General features: G+C 36.7%; 1 protein-coding gene across 1 annotated transcript in view; it reads left to right on the top strand.

The window, feature by feature from the left end:
* Positions 1-18,881, top strand: part of LOC145666069 (dual oxidase 2-like) — a 363,698-nt gene that overhangs the window by 111,716 nt on the left and 233,101 nt on the right. Inside the window, exons 7-8 of the mRNA XM_081733166.1 lie at positions 1,441-1,668; positions 10,800-10,883. Coding sequence (XP_081589292.1) covers positions 1,441-1,668; positions 10,800-10,883 — 312 coding nt within the window. The remainder of the gene's footprint in view (positions 1-1,440; positions 1,669-10,799; positions 10,884-18,881) is intronic.

The following is an 18,881-nucleotide window of genomic DNA, read 5'->3' as shown; positions in this document are numbered from 1 at the left end:
TTATCATTACGTTGGCACAAAAACGTGGTGACAATACTAAAGTATGACAATCAAATATACTTGTTTCCGTCAATATTTTCTTTCAAGTAGGGATAATTCTTATTCCTAAACTATTCTTAAATGTAGAAGATCGAAGTTTGCGGATAAATCACTCATATATTGAAGAAAATTAGTGTCATATAGTAGCTTCATATTTCGTATACAGTAAAACCTGTCTTCAACATATCCTCTATTAAACGGAAACATTTCACAGTCCCATGAATTTACTGAAGAAAATTGTGTTCAATTCCCTTTATTAAACGGAAACTGTATTACGCGAGCGACGGAAATCAAAATAAGCCTCTTAAGCGAAAATTTTCAGTATCGGAGTGCAGCATTTAGAAAGTTTTTAGACATCTTATAGAAGGTTCGATTTTTTTAGAGCAAATCAGACAGTGATGTGCAAACTGAAGCAGACACGACGGATATACGTACATGCTTTAACTGGGAATTATACGGAAATTCTGAAAGGAGAAGAAGAGGTCAAGGAAGAGGAGAAACAAGGCGTTGAATTAGAAGAAAAGTGTAGGATAAAGATTTATCAAGATTTTGTCAAAAATTTAAAGGAACTGCAACATTGACCTTAGGCCGAAATGCTACTGATATGCTTAATATAGTTTCTCAGGCTAAAGTCTCTATGGAAAATTGAGCAGACAAGCAGCGGTGTGTACAGAAAACCCTCCTTGACTATTGAAAAAACTAAATTAATGTGTGTACAGCATTTTTTCCGTTAATTGAAGTTTTCCGTGTTTTAATTCATAGAGAAATAAATACTGTAAATTTACTAAAGTGTGTACACCATTTATTTTATCTCAGTGTGTCCATTATATGCATGCTTTTTTCATAGGTCTACCTTCGTTAAGCAGAAACCTATCTTTAACGGAAATTTTTCGAGTCCCGTTCGATTCCGCTAAAGATAGCTTTTACTGTATAAATTTTTAAAATGTTTTGTAATTAGTGTAACGTGAGAAATTCAAGAACAAATGGAAATTTCTGGCTCTCAAGGTGGGATTTTATAAAGTTTTAGGTTAACATCACTGGCTCGGACAAGGACACAGACCATCTTGCTAAAATAACTCTCGCAATACACTCAGGCTGTTCTCAATCACAGTATCTCGACTCCAAGAGAGTTGGATTACAGGACCACTCCAACAGATTTGGTTATGTTGGACACGTTATTAAGTAACCCTGAATAAAAGAAGGTCAATCCTACACAATGAACAATTTTAATATTTCCCTCACTAAAGTTTATACGGATATTGTAAGTGTCACCCTAAGACACATTTGTCCACGTAAGGGTGACTAGCATATGAGTACAGCATATTCTGAATTCTCCATTTGTTATACTAAACCTTTTGTAGGAAGTTTTATACATATTTCTCTTTGTTTTTGTGTTTGCAGAATTGGGCAATCCACGAGGGAATGAAAACGCTTTTCTGTTGACCTTTGGAGTTTTGTGGTTTCGGTGGCACAACCACATTGCACGTTACTTGAAATCCAGGCACCAGGGTTGGAGTGGAGAGCGAGTGTTCAACGAAGCCCGGAAATGGGTAATCGCCACACACCAGCATATTGTCGTCAACAAATGGCTGCCTGTGTGGTTGGGGGAAAACCTGCCGACATATAAAGGTTTGATACAAACTCATTATTTATTCTGTTGTGTTACATTTCCACTTGCACATTCACTCATACACTTAATAGAAACAAATGAAAACAAAGGAGTGGAACTTAATTATGGTCACAGCGCTACAGTGGTTGGATGTTTACATAAAACAACACAATACTCATTTGAACTCTTTCTCTAGAAGTTATTAAATAGACTTTACTAGGTTGACAATAAAAATGTATTTACAAGAACTGAACTGGTTTGAAATCCTAGTTGCATTTGCAAACGGATGGCTTCATGAGAGATAGTACTGAAGATCAGTGTTTCTTTCAGAAACAATGTTCCGGGGTAGCACTGCTGATACTATTCTATTTATTAATATATTATTTTTGGGCACTCCGGGGGCACTTCGAAAAAACATGTCTGAAAGAAACACTGCTGATGATAGAGTTTGAAATAATGCTGTATATTGAAATTTCTGAGTTCGAACTTCTAGAATTACTTAACACCATCAATGATACACAATAATGAATAAGTATCTACAACGAATTCAGAGTAATACTAATTTTCATAACCTAGGATCATACTATTACAATTCTAGAATAAAATTTTGATTTCTCTTGATTCATCCAATAATAATAATAATAATAATAATAATAATATTAATAATAATAATATTAATAATAATAATAATAATAATAATAATAATAATAATAATAACAATCTAGCATAATTGATGTCCGGTCATTTAGAGGGGCTGATTGTGACACTGACCACTACCTGGTAGCAGCGATAATACGAGAGAGGTTATCGTTGAATAAGGGTAATATTCATTGTCCGAAAACGGAGAGATTCAATTTAAAGAAATTAGAAGAGAGCCAGGTAAGAGAGGAATACCAGATTGAAGTTTCGAATAGATTTTCGGCTTTAGAAGATTCGGAATGCACTAGTGTTGAGGATACCTGGATTGAAATTAGAGATAGCATTAAAATTTCACCAAAAGAAAAATTGGGACACGCGGAAATACGTAGGAACAAACCATGGTTCGACCAGGAATGCATAAAACTAGCAGAGAAGAGAAAACAGGCAAAATTACGCTGGCTACAAAATCCGAATGAAATGACTACACAAAATTTCGCAGATATCAGGCGGGAAACTTCCAAAACTTTTAAAACAAAGAAACGCGATTTTCTAAAAGCTAAAATTAAGGAACTTGAAGATAATAGTAAAAATAAAAACATCCGGGACATGTATAAGGGAATCAACGAATTTAAGAAAGGCTATCAACCTCGTGCTTATATATTAAAGAAATCTGACGGTACAATTCTCACTGACACGGATAGCATATTAAATAGATGGAAAGATTTCTTTGACGATTTGCTTAATACGCAACCAAAAACTAGTGTTCGTGGAGAAAAGGAGATACACACCGCAGAAACGTATATTCCAGAACCCAACCGAATAGAAGTAGAAACCGCTATAAAGAAATTAAAGAAACACAAATCTCCGGGTGTAGATGAAATTCCGGCTGAGTTAATTTTAGCTGGAGGCGAAAAATTGTGGAACAAGATACACAAACTCATTCTCCTTATCTGGAACAAGGAAGAATTGCCACAAGAGTGGAAAGAATCAATCATTGTTCCAATACACAAGAAAGGCGACAAAACTGACTGTAATAATTATCGAGGCATTTCTCTTCTGTCAACATCCTATAAAATCCTTTCAAATATTCTGTTAGCAAGACTGACCACATACGCAGATGAAATTATTGGAGATTATCAGTGCGGATTTAGACGAAATCGATCAACTATCGACCAAATATTTACCATTCGCCAAATACTCGAAAAAAAGTGGGAATACAATACCCCGGTACATCAACTATTTATTGATTTTAGAAAGGCGTACGACTCGGTTAGGAGAGAAACATTATACAACGTTCTTGCAGAACTTGGAATACCGAGAAAGCTAATTAGATTAATTAAGATATGTTTAAATGAATCCCAAAGTAAAGTCCGGGTAGGAAAATTTTTGTCCACGAGCTTTCACGTCGAAAATGGCCTGAAACAAGGAGATGCGTTGTCGCCATTATTATTTAACTTCGTTTTGGAATACGCTATAAGGAAAATCAAAGATAGCAACCAGGGCTTACAGTTGAACGGTATTCACCAGGTTATGGCATATGCTGATGATGTAAATTTAATAGGAGATGATAGGAGAACAATAGAAAGAAATGCAGAGATCTTATTAAACGCTTGCAGGGACATGGGCTTAGAAGTAAATGCAGAGAAAACTAAATACATGGAAGTGCGTCGGGACCGGAATACAGCAAATACTAAATAAATGCGTTAAAATACTAAATAATACTTTTGATAAAGTAAATACTTTCAAATATCTAGGATCAATATTAACAGAGGAAAATCATATTCACGGAGAAATTAAATGTCGACTAAAAGCGGGGAATTCGTGTTACTATTCGGTTCAAAATCTCTTGTCGTCGCGAATTCTGACGAGGAATTTCAAACTTAAAATATACAAAACGATAATCATGCCTGTAGTTCTGTATGGCTGCGAAACATGGTCACTTACTCTGAGGGAAGAACATAGACTGAAAGTATTTGAGAACAAGATCCTGAGGCGAATATTCGGACCCAAGAGGAACGGGAATGGGGAATGGCGGAAACTTCATAACGAGGAACTACATAATTTATATGGTTTACCCAACATTGTTAGGGTCGTCAAGTCTAGGAGGCTTAGATGGGCGGGTCATGTAGCTAGAATGGAAGAAAGTAGAGACGCTTTCAAAGTCTTGACTGGAAGACCAATCGGAAAACGACCATTAAGAAGACCTAGGCGTAGATGGGAGGACAATATTAAGATGGATCTCGCAGAGATTGGAATACAGAGTAGAAACTGGATGCAGTTAGCTAAGGATAGAAGTCAGTGGAGAGCTTTTGTGAACGCGGTATTGAACCTCCGGGTTCCATAGGCCATTGAGTTAGTTAGTTAGTTAGTTAGTTATAATAATAATAATAATAATAATAATAATAATAATAATAATAATAATAATAGTAATAGTAATAATAATAATAATAATAATAATAATAATAATAATAATACCCAGACAACACGTACGTGTACGACACATGTACACTTTCCATGCATAAGCCGTACATGTGCACATGTGCATTTGTGTGGATGATGAACACATAGATAACCCGTGCATAAGCCGTACACTTGAATTTGCGTGGATGAAGCACACACACACAACTCGTGTATGTGCACATATGCATTTGCGTGGGTTATGCACACGTACATAACCAGTGACTAAGTCGTGCATGTGCACATGTGCATTTTCACGGATAAAGCACACATTTATATAACCCGTGCATAAGCCGTTACGTGCACATGTGTATTTGCATGGATGAAGTACTTATACAAAACCCGTGCTTAAGCCGTTATGTGCACATGTGCATTTACATGGATGCAGCGCACGTACGTAACCCGTGCTTAAGCCGTTATGTGCACATGTGCATTTGCATGGATGAAGCACACACTTATATAACCCGTGCTTAAGCCGTTATGTACACATGTGCATTTGCGTAGACGCAGCGCACGTATATAACCCATGCTTGAGCGTGCATGTACACTCATGTCCAAAATTATTGTCGCATGTCTATAAATATGTTTTTGTAGGAATATAATTTGATAACGAATTCACTCAGTATTTCTTATAATGTTAGTTTGTGTGTAATCGGCAAAGACAGGTATGTGGTGAATTTCATGTCAAAAGAGCAGTAAATAAGAACAATAAAACGAAAATAAAACTTTCTTGTCCATTTAGCAACATTTTGGTTTACTCATCCTAATTTTCGTATTTATAATTCTTTTCCTATGAAATTTGCCACAAATATGTATTTTCCGATTATACACATAGTATCACTATTAAAAGCACCCTGCAAAATTATTATCAAACTGTATTGTTACAAGAAGATAGTTATAGATATGCGACAATCATTTTGGACATTAGTATACATATGTGCATTTGCGTAGATGAAGCACATTTAAATTACCGGTGCTTAAGCCATTGTGTGCACATGTGCATTTGCACGGCTACTGCACGTGTGCATGAGACGTCCATAATACCGTGCAAGTGTATACTTTTACTTTCATTCTTTTACTCTCATTCTAATCAACATTCTAATCACATTTTTGATAGGTGTCGTTTTTCCTTCAGGCGGTGTTATAGATACTTTTCGACGAATGTCAGCTGAATGATTGTAAAAACTCCATAACGTCCTCTGAGCTAGGATACAAGATTAACAGGTGGCAGCACTGTTTCGTTGTAACTACTGTCGGACAGTTCGTAGGTTTACAAAATTATTTTCGTGACCGATTACAGCAGAATATGTTGCGTTATTTGTTACTTGGCAAACATGTCAAAGATACTACTTAAAGGTTTGCTCGTTGCAAATAATAAACTCCAAAAGTAAAATTCTCACTGACAATTATTAGTTACTTGTGAAATACTTTGAAGGCGATGTTTTTGGTGTTTTCACCTCACCAAATGTTAAGGATCAAAGTTCCTTAAGTCACCATGTTGCATTCATTTTGACAATTTGAAGTCAATAAATATTTCCTGAAACACTTAGCCCAACAACAGTAAACTTAGCCTATCCTATCACTGCACCTCATTCCTAACAGAGGGCATAACCCTCTTAAAGGTGGCTAGCCTTTCTGGCTAGCATGAAAAAAAATTTTTTTTGGTGTTACTCTCTTGGCCTATATTTCCACTTACTGGAGTTCCACAGGGATCTGCCCTCAGCCCATTATTATATATTCTTTACGCTTCCGACATTCCTTCAGTATAACGTAATGTTTTCACTTTCCAATATGCAGACGATACAGTTTTTCTGGCACTTGGCAGCACTGTCCAGCATATTAGCCGTGCTCTACAAACAACTCTCGATAACTTCATCAAGTGGTGCCAGAAATGGCATTTAACTATCAACAATGACAAAACGCAAGCACTGGTCTTCCTACCACCTAACAGACGTTCCAGGGTCTACCGAAATCCGCCACTCTTGCGGGTAACTGTCGATGGGTATCTTGTACGCCCTACCAACACTGCTACGTACTTAGGCGTCGTCTTTGATTTAAAACTGACTTGGAATGCACACTTGCAAAAACTGAGAGCTAAGGCTACTATTCGATTAAATCTTTTACGTCGTCTTACGGGCACATCTTGGGGCTTCAAACCTGATGTCTTACTCTGTACTTATAAGATGTTTCTCCGACCTATTCTCACTTTCGGACATACGGCCTGGTGTAATGCTTCTACTTCCTTCTACGAAAAACTTTGCATATTGGAGCGTCATGCTATTCGACTAGCTCATCGGATTAAACTTCCGTATCCTATGTGGCTCACGTATGAATATATCGACTTTCCGAAGATCACAGATCATATTGCACAACTTCGAAATCGGTACATTACATCTCGCATTGAAACGGGCCATCCACTATTCTTGGATATTCTTCGAATTGATGCTCTCACTGATACCGCATATCGTTACAAGCATACCCCATTGAATATACTCATTTCCTTGTATGTCCGCCATGCAGACCTCACAGTAGCAGAACGCGACATTTATGCCATTTATATCATTCATGCTCATATTCCTCATGTTTTTCCATCTTAACACAGAGATCCTAACAACTAACAAGGACTACCCCCTGTGATCATTAGTCCCGAGTCGCCCCGGGACAGAAGATTTAACCTGCATCTGTCTGACTAATTTCTATCTGTTTGTGATGTGACGGCACTTCATCTCATCTTACATTTTCATTATCGTACATTTTCATACCAGCACTATCTCACATTATATTGCTATTCTTGCACATTTGCACCTATTTTCTCCTCAATTATATTTTCGCTATTCACGTGATAACCTATATTTATCATTTTTTTGCCTTATTTAATCTATTTATCCTTCGTTGTATATTCACATGTTGTATTTTCATTGTACTAACTTCTTTTGTGTACCTTATCATAAAAATATAAATGTAAATAAATAAAGTGCAAAAATAAAAAAAAATAAAATAAAAAAAATAAAAATAAAAAAATGAAAATGATGCTATAACCCTTCTCAAAACTCATGCACAAATACCGATGTAACTAATCAAACTTCACTTAGCCCATCCCATTCTCTGAAAAAGTACATTTGTATAGAAAATCACATGCCACAAAGAGGGCGTAACCCTCTAAGAGGCAGGAGAAATCTATAATTTTTCAGAAATATATTGAATTGATAAGAATCAATTTTCCTATTTTCCTTTCAAAAAAAAAAAAAAAAAAAGAAAATTGGTGTTATAGATGGTGTTACTGTGTAAGGCACCAAATATATAAACTCTTTTTTTCCGTTCTCGAATATGCTTTTACATCACCTCTGCACTACGAGGAAATCACATGTGTCCTACATGTAAGTCATCTGGATACTCCGTGTAAATCATATCTATCCTACATGTAAATCACCTGGAAACTGCGTGTAAATCATCTCTGTCCTACATGTAAATCACCTGTGTGCTACGTGTAAATCACCTCTGTCCTATATGTAAATCATCTGGGTACTGCGTGTAAATCACTTGTGTGTTACGTGTAAATCATCTCTGTTCTACATGTAAATCACCTGGTTACTGCGTGTAAATCACCTGTGTGCTACATGTAAATCACCGCTGTCCTACATGTAAATCACCTGTGTGCTACGTGTAAATCGAATATGTGCTACTTGTAAATCACCTGCGCAGTAGGTGTAAATCATTTGTGCAGGACGTGTACGTGTGCATTGCACATGTCCTGTACACGTGAAGATGTTGAATAGGACTTGTGACGTACCTAGTCTAGCCATAAATATTGTCACAAACTTTTGGCTTTGACTGTAGAACCTGTTGTGCAGGTGGCAAGGTACAATTTAGCTCAAGATCAGCCCTGGCCAGTGTGTGTCAAACAGGGAAAGAGAACGGGTGGATCTGCTTCGCTTAAGCATGGAATGGAGTGAGTACAAAAATAGAGTTGCAGTATTTGCCTTGCATAAGGGTGGAAATTCACCAAGTGAGATTTTCAAACTGCTGAAACTTCTGAAAATCAGCAAAAGATTTGTTTACCGCAAATCCAGCGGTTTACTGAGACCGGCAGTGTACGTGGCCGGCGAAGGGATGGTCGTCCTCGCAGTGTGAGAACAAAGCAGTGGCTGCTCGTGTGTGGCGAAATCCACTCCGAAAACAGAAGTTCATGGCACGGGAGCTCAACGTGGCCCCAAGATCAATATCCAGGTTACTTTCAGAAGACCTGAAGGTCAGAGCTTATCGGCGGAGCACGGAGCATTTCTTGATACCACAGCTGAAGCAGCAGAGGAAACTGAAGCAAGACAGCTCCTACGGCAGTACTCCAACAATGGACATCGGCAAATCCTCTTTGCCGACGAGAAAATCTTTACCATTGAAGAGAGCTTTAACCGCCAAAATGATAGGATATATGCAGCAAGCTCTCGAGGAGCTCGTGGGAGAGTTCCTAAGGTTCAGAGAGATCATCACGCCTCCTCAGTCATGGTTTGGTGGGGGGTGAGCTATGAAGGCCACACCAGACTTCACTTTTGTGAGCAAGGTGTAAAAACAAGTGCCAGGGTATATTTGGAAACTGTTCTGGAGCCTATTGTGAAGGACTTGAGTGACACCATGTTTAACAATGATCACTGGACCTTCCAGCAGGATTCTGCGCCAGCTCATAATGCAAGGATGACACAACAGTGGTTGGAGGCCAATGTATCAGATTTCATCTCTAGTGCTGAGTGAGTTCTGGCAGCCCCGATTTAAACCCTCTGGACTACAAACTGTGGGCAGTGTTAGAAGACATGGTCTGCAAGAAAAGACCCTTCACTTAAAAGTTTGAAGCATTCCTTGGTGGCAGCAGTGGCGGACTTTCCGATTGATACTCTCCGTACTGCAATAGATGACTGGCCCAAGAGACTCAAAGCCTGTGTGCGTGCCAATGGTGGACATTTTGAAGTTTGATAGGCGCCAATTGTAAAGAATATATGTGGTTATAACATATTAAAAGCAGATTTAAAAATCTCAAACCATATTTCATATATTCACAAAAAAGTGTGTGACAGAATTTATGGCTAGACTAGACGTGCATCACATGTACAGGCGTGCATTTATACAGATGATGCACATGTTGCATTCGTGCAATTGTACATGTACTATACAGGTACTGTACGTGCATTGTGCTGTTTGAGTAATAATAATAATAATAATAATAATAATAATAATAATAATAATAATAATAATAATAATATAGGAAAACTAAAATTACATTTACTAACAATAATAATTTGAAAATGTTTGTGATTTTACGAAAATGGATTGGGTTTTAAAACAAGCTTAATATCAAGTATTATACCTAGGTATAAAAATAGTTGTTTTTGAAAACAAAGTCAATGTTAAATGTCAATGATAAGTGCGAATGTTAAATTGCGCTAGACATACTTTGTTGGCATTTAATAAGTATAGAATTTAGGTGTGGTATGAAAGATGAGATCAAACAACGTACGAAAAACGGCGAGAAAAGGTGAAAAACGTAAATTAAACTAGAATTCCTGGTGTTACTAAACTACCATAAGGGGTTATGTTCCATCATGGGGCTCTCAATTGGATGGCGTATGGTCAGTACTCGATTTCCATCGCAATTATTTCTGATTTTATGGTCCAGAGCACATTATTTCTTATCTTCCCTAATTATCTCACTATGTAACGAAAATGTTGTACCCTCATCGGTCATATAACCCAAGACTATGCATTTCAACAATTTGGCTATGAGAGCACTTTATAAGGCAAAGGTTTCAATTATTGGGTTCTTATATATATTTCAGTCTCACATATGAATGGACACACACTAGAAAATAGTTTGAAATCAAATTGCACAGTATACATTCATCCTGTCTATTGTTATTGATCTTAAGTATAAATTTTAATTGTAAATGCTTTATAATCTTAAGCCGAACACATGAGATTAAATTAGTGTGGCTATATTTTGGTTCATATAAATTCATGAATATACTAAATGTGTGTATAAAATTAAATACTTAATTTCGTTTTTCAGGATATAATCCCTCAATTGATCCTCAAATTGATCAATTCTTTCAGTCTGCTGCAATGAGATTTGGACATACACTTGTTCCTCCAGGTAAATTTTTAAATATTTTAATGTTTTCAACAATCATTTTAAAATTTGAAATTTTTGCTACTGAAGTGTTTTAAATACACTACACGGTGTATAGTGTGAAATTTTGACATTTTAAGAAAACTTAGTTCTTTCAACAGACTTATAGCAATTTTTAGGTTATTAAAGAAAATTACAATTATGAGGTTAATGACTTTTTTATTTGACTATATATATTAGGGTAGGTCGAATTAAAATAAAAATCCAAAAACGTCTGGAGTGGCAAGTTATCTAATAAGTTCTGTAACTACTATACAAAATTTGGACAAATTCGGTCATTTGACCCCATCAATGCCACCTTACTTTCATTGTTTGTTCATCATATAGCTATTGACCGTTGTTAGGATACAATTTCTGGGTTTGTAGTACTAAAGTTATCAGTAATTTTTGTATTTATATACTCTACAAAAGGGATGTTTTAACACAAATTTGCGCAAACAATTCTATTTATTTTCACAAATTTTCGCAAGTATGAGTGAAAAACTTGTATTGTTTCAATTTATCACATCGTTATTATTATTATTATTATTATTATTATTATTATTATTATTATTATTATTATTATTATTATTATTATTACAACAGAAGAGAAACAGCGAATGTCGTTATGAATACAAGCAAAAAGTTTTTCTTCTTTTCTATTGTTGTCGAATTGAAAAAAAATGAGAGAAAAAACTTTTATTCTGTCCATTCACAAATCTATAAACACACATCTCCACACACCTACACCCTTCCACACACGTAAATGTATTTAAGTTTTTTCTTGGGCTTTTTTGCTCAAATCAACTGGTAGCGTTTTTAGGCCTCAAAGCGTAGTTTTGCGTTTATAATTGACAACAGTGTGAGTGTACTTGAACAAATACACTGTTTACAATAGCGAAGTATGCTACGCTGCATGTGATAGAAAAAAAATTGTAATTGAGTAAAAAAATGCTCTGTACTTTTAATTGTGGAAAATTGAAACTGAAACTTGCTGCAAGCAAACAAATAATTGGCGAAATTTTAAGAAATGGGATCCAGCTCAAGCTCAAACTTTAGCTTTAAATAACAAGAGCACTATCGTCACGTCTAATATTCGGGCCTCCAAGCAGAATAATTTGCCGATTCACACTGATGTGATTGGATGCTGCCTGCGATACAATCTCAAAGTATCGCGAAAGCAACCTTCATTTAAGGAAATCAGCGAGGAAGTGTGGGAGAAAACGTAGACCATTTGGAAGATTGCCTCCATTCCCATTCCATCTAAGCAGAGAATTTTAGAACTTTTAAGACGCTATCATGAGTAATACTTGAAATTTCTGGAAGTACCTAAGAAGAAACAAAATCAAGAGGTACACAAAAAGAAAGCAGCAGAATTCAGAAGAGATGAGAAATCAAAGATATTAGGCATCATGACATGTAAATGCGACTTATTGATGCGATGTAACTGCACGGAAGAACGAAAGGTTCCCTTGCATGAGACCAGTTTTTTTATTGGATCAAAGAATTGAAAGGAAAATAGCAACTGTCTCTTTGGTTGTTCAAACTACACGGATATTAGAACGGAGAGCAAAAGAGGATAAAAGTCGATTTTATAACCAGTCTGATACAGATCAGACTACTGCATAAAGTTTTCAAGATGATGATGAACACAGTTCATCGTCATCAGCTACCGAACCGAATTCTGATTCTGATGCAGTTTTTGTTCCGACTCAAATCAACCTTGCACTTTATTATCATCTCAAACTGAGATTCCCAGCAAGCTGAAGCAAATGAGAATCCATCCGAAAACCTTTGCCCCCACTGCTGACAGATACAGAGTCTCTGATCGAGCTGTCTCTTCTCTCGCCTCAGTTGTGCTTGAAGATGTTGGATTAATCACGCTTATTAACATATCATATGTAATCAACAAAAGTAAAGTAAGAAGAGAGCGCCAAAAATGTCGGAGCTCCATCTCGGTGAATTTATTTTAGTGCAATTGCTTGGCCTTTACTTTGTCGGCAAAATAGATGGCATCTTTGTTCAAGTTAAGAAAGATGGTAAATGTTATAGAGAGAAACGGACTGAAGAGTGTGTAACCATTGTTTTACAACCAGAAAATGAACACTTGGGTTATGTTACACCTCAAATAGGCATTTCAGGAGTATCAAAGAAGCCATTGCTGAGTTTTGGAAGAACAAAGACATCGATGTGTCAAATACATGCTACAGAACTGTGACGAATACTGGCAGGAAGAGTGATGTTTAGAGGAAGAGCTAGCAAAGTGTTTTCAGTGGCAAGTATGCATGCTTCATGGCAATGTACTGCCACTTCGCTATCTATTCCACTATTTAGATGATTCCACACCTGGTCCACACGGTTATTCCGGAATAATCAGGAAGCAACTTCAAACCTGCGATGAGTTGCCATTGGTGTCATTCGTTCCCATCGAAAGCAATGTGCCAACTCTGCCACGAGAAATTTGCAAGATGTTGGATTCACAAATATCTCTATGAGATATGGAAAGCAGTTGCTCGTGGGGATTGTTCCATCAATTTGTCTAGAAGAAATCCTGGACCAGTTTCCCATGATGGATTACAATGATAAGCAGACTCTCAATTTATACGTCAGCACGGAAAACCCATCTAAAGAGTTGCACACGTCTTGTCTCGTGTATATGCACCGATGTGGTTTCTGACAAAGTGCGATCTTTCGTGCAATGATGGGTCGAAATAACTTCGGCAAACTATTGCTTTTGCTTGATATCTGCCACCAAATCACAAAATTGCTGTTTTCCATACTATCCAGAGAAATTCGTATTTCGCCAGTCTGGAGAATAAGCTACTGGCAATGATTCATGACGACGGAACACAATCGAGAACTTGACGTTTGGCGAATCAAATGCTAGAATATATACAATTGTGACCGCCCAACATAAAACCAGGGAATTGAAAATTCCAAATCTGAACTTCAATTTTGAGGATTACGTGGACCTAATTCGGTGGCAAGTCTGCGATGTCACTGACCCTCCTGTCACTGCTGCTCTATATGAAGCGGAATTATGGCAATTAGTAAGGGAAAGGCGGGAATTTTCAAGATTTCTTTGCCATACTCAAAACGTAGAAAGGAACTTGAAATTGATAACCGGGTTTCAACACAAAAGACCCCTTATAAGGCCATCAAGTGACTACAACACTGCTTTTAGTTCCAGAAAAATAAACTTAGTAAAAGAAAAAAAATATGCCATTCTTTTTAAAACACTATATTGAAATCCGAATATGTTTCTTATTTATTCATATATTTTTGGAAACATTTTGATAAAGTCATGAAAGGGAAATTTTACAAAAAAGATGAAGAGTTAGGCATCCCTTCTTCATTTTTTTGATCAAAAGATCCAATATATTTCAGGCAAAAATTTTCTTGTAGTCCCTACATCTGGAGAACTACATATAGTGTAGCCAAATCCAAACTATCACTTAACTCAGTATGACGTGCTTATTCCGTAAAAAAAATACGAAAACTCGATTTAGGGGCCATTCAAAAAGTTTGTGGCCCCTGATTAAAAAATACTCCAACATATTTCATTCAAAAACTTTCTTGCTGTGACACATTTTATATAGCTTTCAATACAAAAATATTGAATTATCAACGATAACTCTAGCCTTACAAAGAAGAAAATTGTATCCCGAAACGATCACCAAATAAGTGTTGGTGGGGGAAAAAGTGTTGAACAATTTTTTCCAAATTTTTCATGATATTTACAGGTTTAATAAGCAACTCTTCCCTTCTAAGATCTTCCCAGATTTAAGAAATTCCAACAGTAGCCCCACAAGAAACGCTATTATATCCGAAAAACGCTCATGAGACCTCTTTTATATAACAGTAAAACAAATATGGTGTTGGTAGGGGAAGAATATGATGACCGATTTTGTCCAAATTTCACATGGTAGTTACAAGGTACAATAGGCAACTTTTGCCCCTCTCCCCAGTTATTTTCGAATTTGAGAAATTATTCAACTCCAATTAATTTCTACACACCCTGTTGGCAATTTACCTAGATACTCCCTTGTAGCTTTTAAACTAATGAACAGGTAAAAGTAGAAATTTACCTGTACCATACAAAAATCAGTCTGGTATACTCCGTGATACCACAAGATTAACAGTGTTGCCAACCCAACATAACGTATATTTGCAAATACCACTACATCAGATTCTTACATATTTCAATTCTACATTTAACAAACTTACAATGTTACATTTGTTATTCAGTGTTGCAAACTAAGGACACTACAGTATAAAAAAATCCAAATTTTCTTGTCTTCTAAAGCAGTAATAAGAAAAATGAGACAGCTAGGGCATGGACATCCTAAGTACTTTAGTTTCTAATATAACCTTAAGATCATGAAATGACGGATTTCGAATGAATACGACCAAAGTTACAAGGGATTGAAAATTAAACTTTTCAAAAACCTTTATTTAGGTAAGTACCTCATCCGACTGCGTAGACAGTTTTCAATAAATGTAAAGATCACGACGTTGCCGTTTGCAACAATTTAATATCTCAAATTCTTCTGGAGATATGGTAAAATCTTTTGAACTTTGCAACACTGCTTAAAATTATGTAATTTCGATAATTTATTGTAATTACACCTAACAAAATATATTCTTGTAATGCTATAAAAAGAATTAATGAAAATTTATTTCCAGAAGTTCCCACAAATGCACCATTTTAAGGAATATATCAAATTTTACCATTTTTTCATATCTCCCGAATAGTTTGACATATCAAATTGGTGTAAACGGCATTATAATCTTTATGTCTGTAACGTAATTTGATGTGATACTTATCTAAACACTTTTTCGAAATAAAGTCCTTTGGGAAATTTTCAATTCCTTGTAACTTTGTTTTTACTGGTTCGAAATATATAATAATAATAACCTGACGTAGTACCATTTGAAAAAAAATATATATACAACTTTGTCAGATTGATAATCTTATGGTATTACAGGGTATGTCAAACAATGTCCTCCTACCGTTATTTGCATGATATCAAATATAAACTTTTTTGGTCTATTAGTTCAAAACTTACTAGGGCGTACCAAGACAAATGGTCCACCAAATATATACTTGCGTTATTACTGGTACAGAGGTCACCAAAATTTGAATTTTTGTGATACTGTGGCGTCCTTAATTTGCGATAGTGAGTAACAAGTATAATACTGTAAGTTCTCGTTTTACATATAGATTTGAAATATATAATAATTTGACGTAGTGCCACTTGAAAATATATAACTTTATGTTAGGTTGGAAATATTGTTAATCAAGTGGTATCACAGAATATGTCAAACAATACAGAGGTTGTTCAGTCTACATTTGGCCAATTTCGACTTACCTAAAAATTTAGACGAATCCTTGGCCCCAGGTCCGTAAGTGCTCGATGTGTTTCTTTTGGTTCCTAACAATAGCCCGACAGCGTAATTTCCACTGTAATAGGCTTCTTTGAAGAACTGGGAGGGGAATCTTGTCCCATTCCCTTTGCACAGCTTTCCAAAGTCCTTCCACAGTTGTCACACGCCGTTTTCCCAAACCCCGCTTCAGCAATCCAAATCCACAATAGTCCATAGGACTTGCATCTGGAGATTTAACAGGTACCTCATTGAAAGGTATCACCTGTATACCACTTGTCTCCTCCATTTTCCTGTAGAATGCGAGAGACGATCGTGAGATATAAGATGATGAGGCCTTGTCCAAGTGAATGCGCACCAGATTGGCGTCATTTCCGTACATTGTTGGAATCTCATGCTCGAAGATCGTCCGCATGATCTGCTCCTGAAAATACTGCGAATTTATTTTGAAGTTCTTCGCTACCCTACGAATCTTCATTTTACCTCGGTAACAGTAGCCAGTAACAAACATGAACCCTTTTGAGAAGAATTCTTTACAGACACGGACCCACCTTCTGAAGTTCTTGGCGCCTTTCTCTCGGTACATGATGGCTCTCGGTTTGCCGCAGTCGGAAAGGTAAATCCATGCTTCATCGAGCGTTACGAAGTACATCAACATTTGTTTCGCCAGATGCCGTTCGTACAGCTTCCGGGCGTTACATTTTCGCTCCTTTTGGTGGGCATCCGTGAGAAGATGGCCGCGAGCTTTTGCATCTTGAGTTGATGATGTAACGTCCGGCTCATAGTCCCCAAAGACACGTCAAGACGATTAGCCATACACCTTTGTGTTGGCAGATTTTCATGCATTGCCATTTTGCGAAGTTTCCTCTGCATGGTGGAGGTGGCCTTGGTGCATTCCCGCTTCCTAGGCCACTTCGTTGGTGATCCAAATGGTGGAGCTTCGTTGCCCTTGTACTTTTTAATAACATTATTTATTCCACTTAAACTGATGTTGCAACCATTCTTCTTGCACTGTTTTCTAATGACAGAAACACTAAAGTGGGCGTCATAAAGAGCCGCAACATAGCCTTCCTAAAACGGGCATAGTTTGGGCGGGATTTTGGTCACAGAGCGGAAACCTACACAGTTGAAAACAAATTTAACACAACACTCACAGCAATGGTTCTGTTTTGTGCGTTATTATCGTCCACGCGGAAAAACAACTCCGTTCCCAAGAAGTCACTGCACAACACTGCAGGACGCCACGAGCCAGTTCGGGTGAGTCCATTCTGCTCGGGAGGGGGAAGGAACGAAATCGGCCAAACGTAGGCTGAACAACCTCTGTGCACCCATGTCAATATTTACATGATACAAAATTTCAGTGTTTAATTTTTGTCTATTAGTTACAAGGCCGTATCAAGGTAAATGGTCCAATCTTTGCATATGAAAAACAGTACATTTATTATTTCAGATAGACTATAATCTACCAGGGACTGGACTGATATGTCAGTTGATATTTCTATTACTGTTATACTAGAAGGATAACACGGCTTTTGCGCATCTTGTACTTTATAGTCAGAGGGATACGTCAAACCAGACCCGTAGCCAGCCCAAAATTGTAGGGGGGGGGCGGTAGAAGTTAGAGGGGGCACGACCCAACCATATTATAGTTCATCACCATATTATAGTTCATTTGCAAGCCTATCGTGAAACTTTTAGGGGGCCAGTGAAAATTTAGGGGGGGCCCGGCCCACCCTAGCCCCCCCGTGGATACGGGCCTGCGTCAAACTTCAGATTTACTTTACCTGTATAAGATTAACAATGGTAAAATTAATTATGAATTTTTACATTCACAGATTCACTTCTCCCAGCGATCTCGCTCTTTTACTTTGCTAAGTTACGACACACTAGGTTATCAATTGTAAAACGCTTCTTGTTGTACAGACTAGCGCATGATCATAATACATTGCTAACAGAATGTAATATTTTTACTTCTGAACAAAACTTTAGAATTCAGCTAAACAGAACATTGTAAATTTAGAAGTGAATCTTTTGTGTTTGTATTTATTTTATTTTATTTTATTTTTGGTCTTGTTTGTTATTGTTATGCTATTCAGTTTCAGTGAATTGGCTTAGTGTTGTATGAAACTCTTTAAATAAATAAATAAATTAAATTTAAGTCTTTGGCTTAATTACGTATACTGATTTGTTGAAAGTGGGCATCAATCATAAGCTCTAACGCTTTATCTCCGGATAATTCTGAAGGTTTCTCAGTGTCAGAGCTGCGTGGTTTCTGTGATCAGTAATAGCTAAACTACTACTACTACTTACAAAATTATTTTTATTTCTGTAATGTAACAATCTTCGGACCTACTACTGAGAGCAACGTGTACACCAGTTCATCTTGAGGCATTTGATTGCACTTGTACATAGAGAGATTCGAAGATATGTATATCTGTACTGAACGTTCTTCATAACTAAAAGCTTAAAATCTTTTCAGGTGTGGCCATGCTGAAATAAATTTGTACAAGCGTAGTCTTTCTCTCTTCAGCGCCAAGAGTTACTCTTAAATTATGTATCATGGATGAATTAACTGAATTCATTCACGAAGAAACCTAA

Source organism: Thermobia domestica, chromosome 12 (assembly GCF_964235325.1).
Source record: "Thermobia domestica chromosome 12, izTheDome1.hap1.1, whole genome shotgun sequence".
NCBI lineage: Eukaryota > Metazoa > Arthropoda > Insecta > Zygentoma > Lepismatidae > Thermobia > Thermobia domestica.
This window is presented reverse-complemented; position numbering and strand designations above follow the sequence as displayed.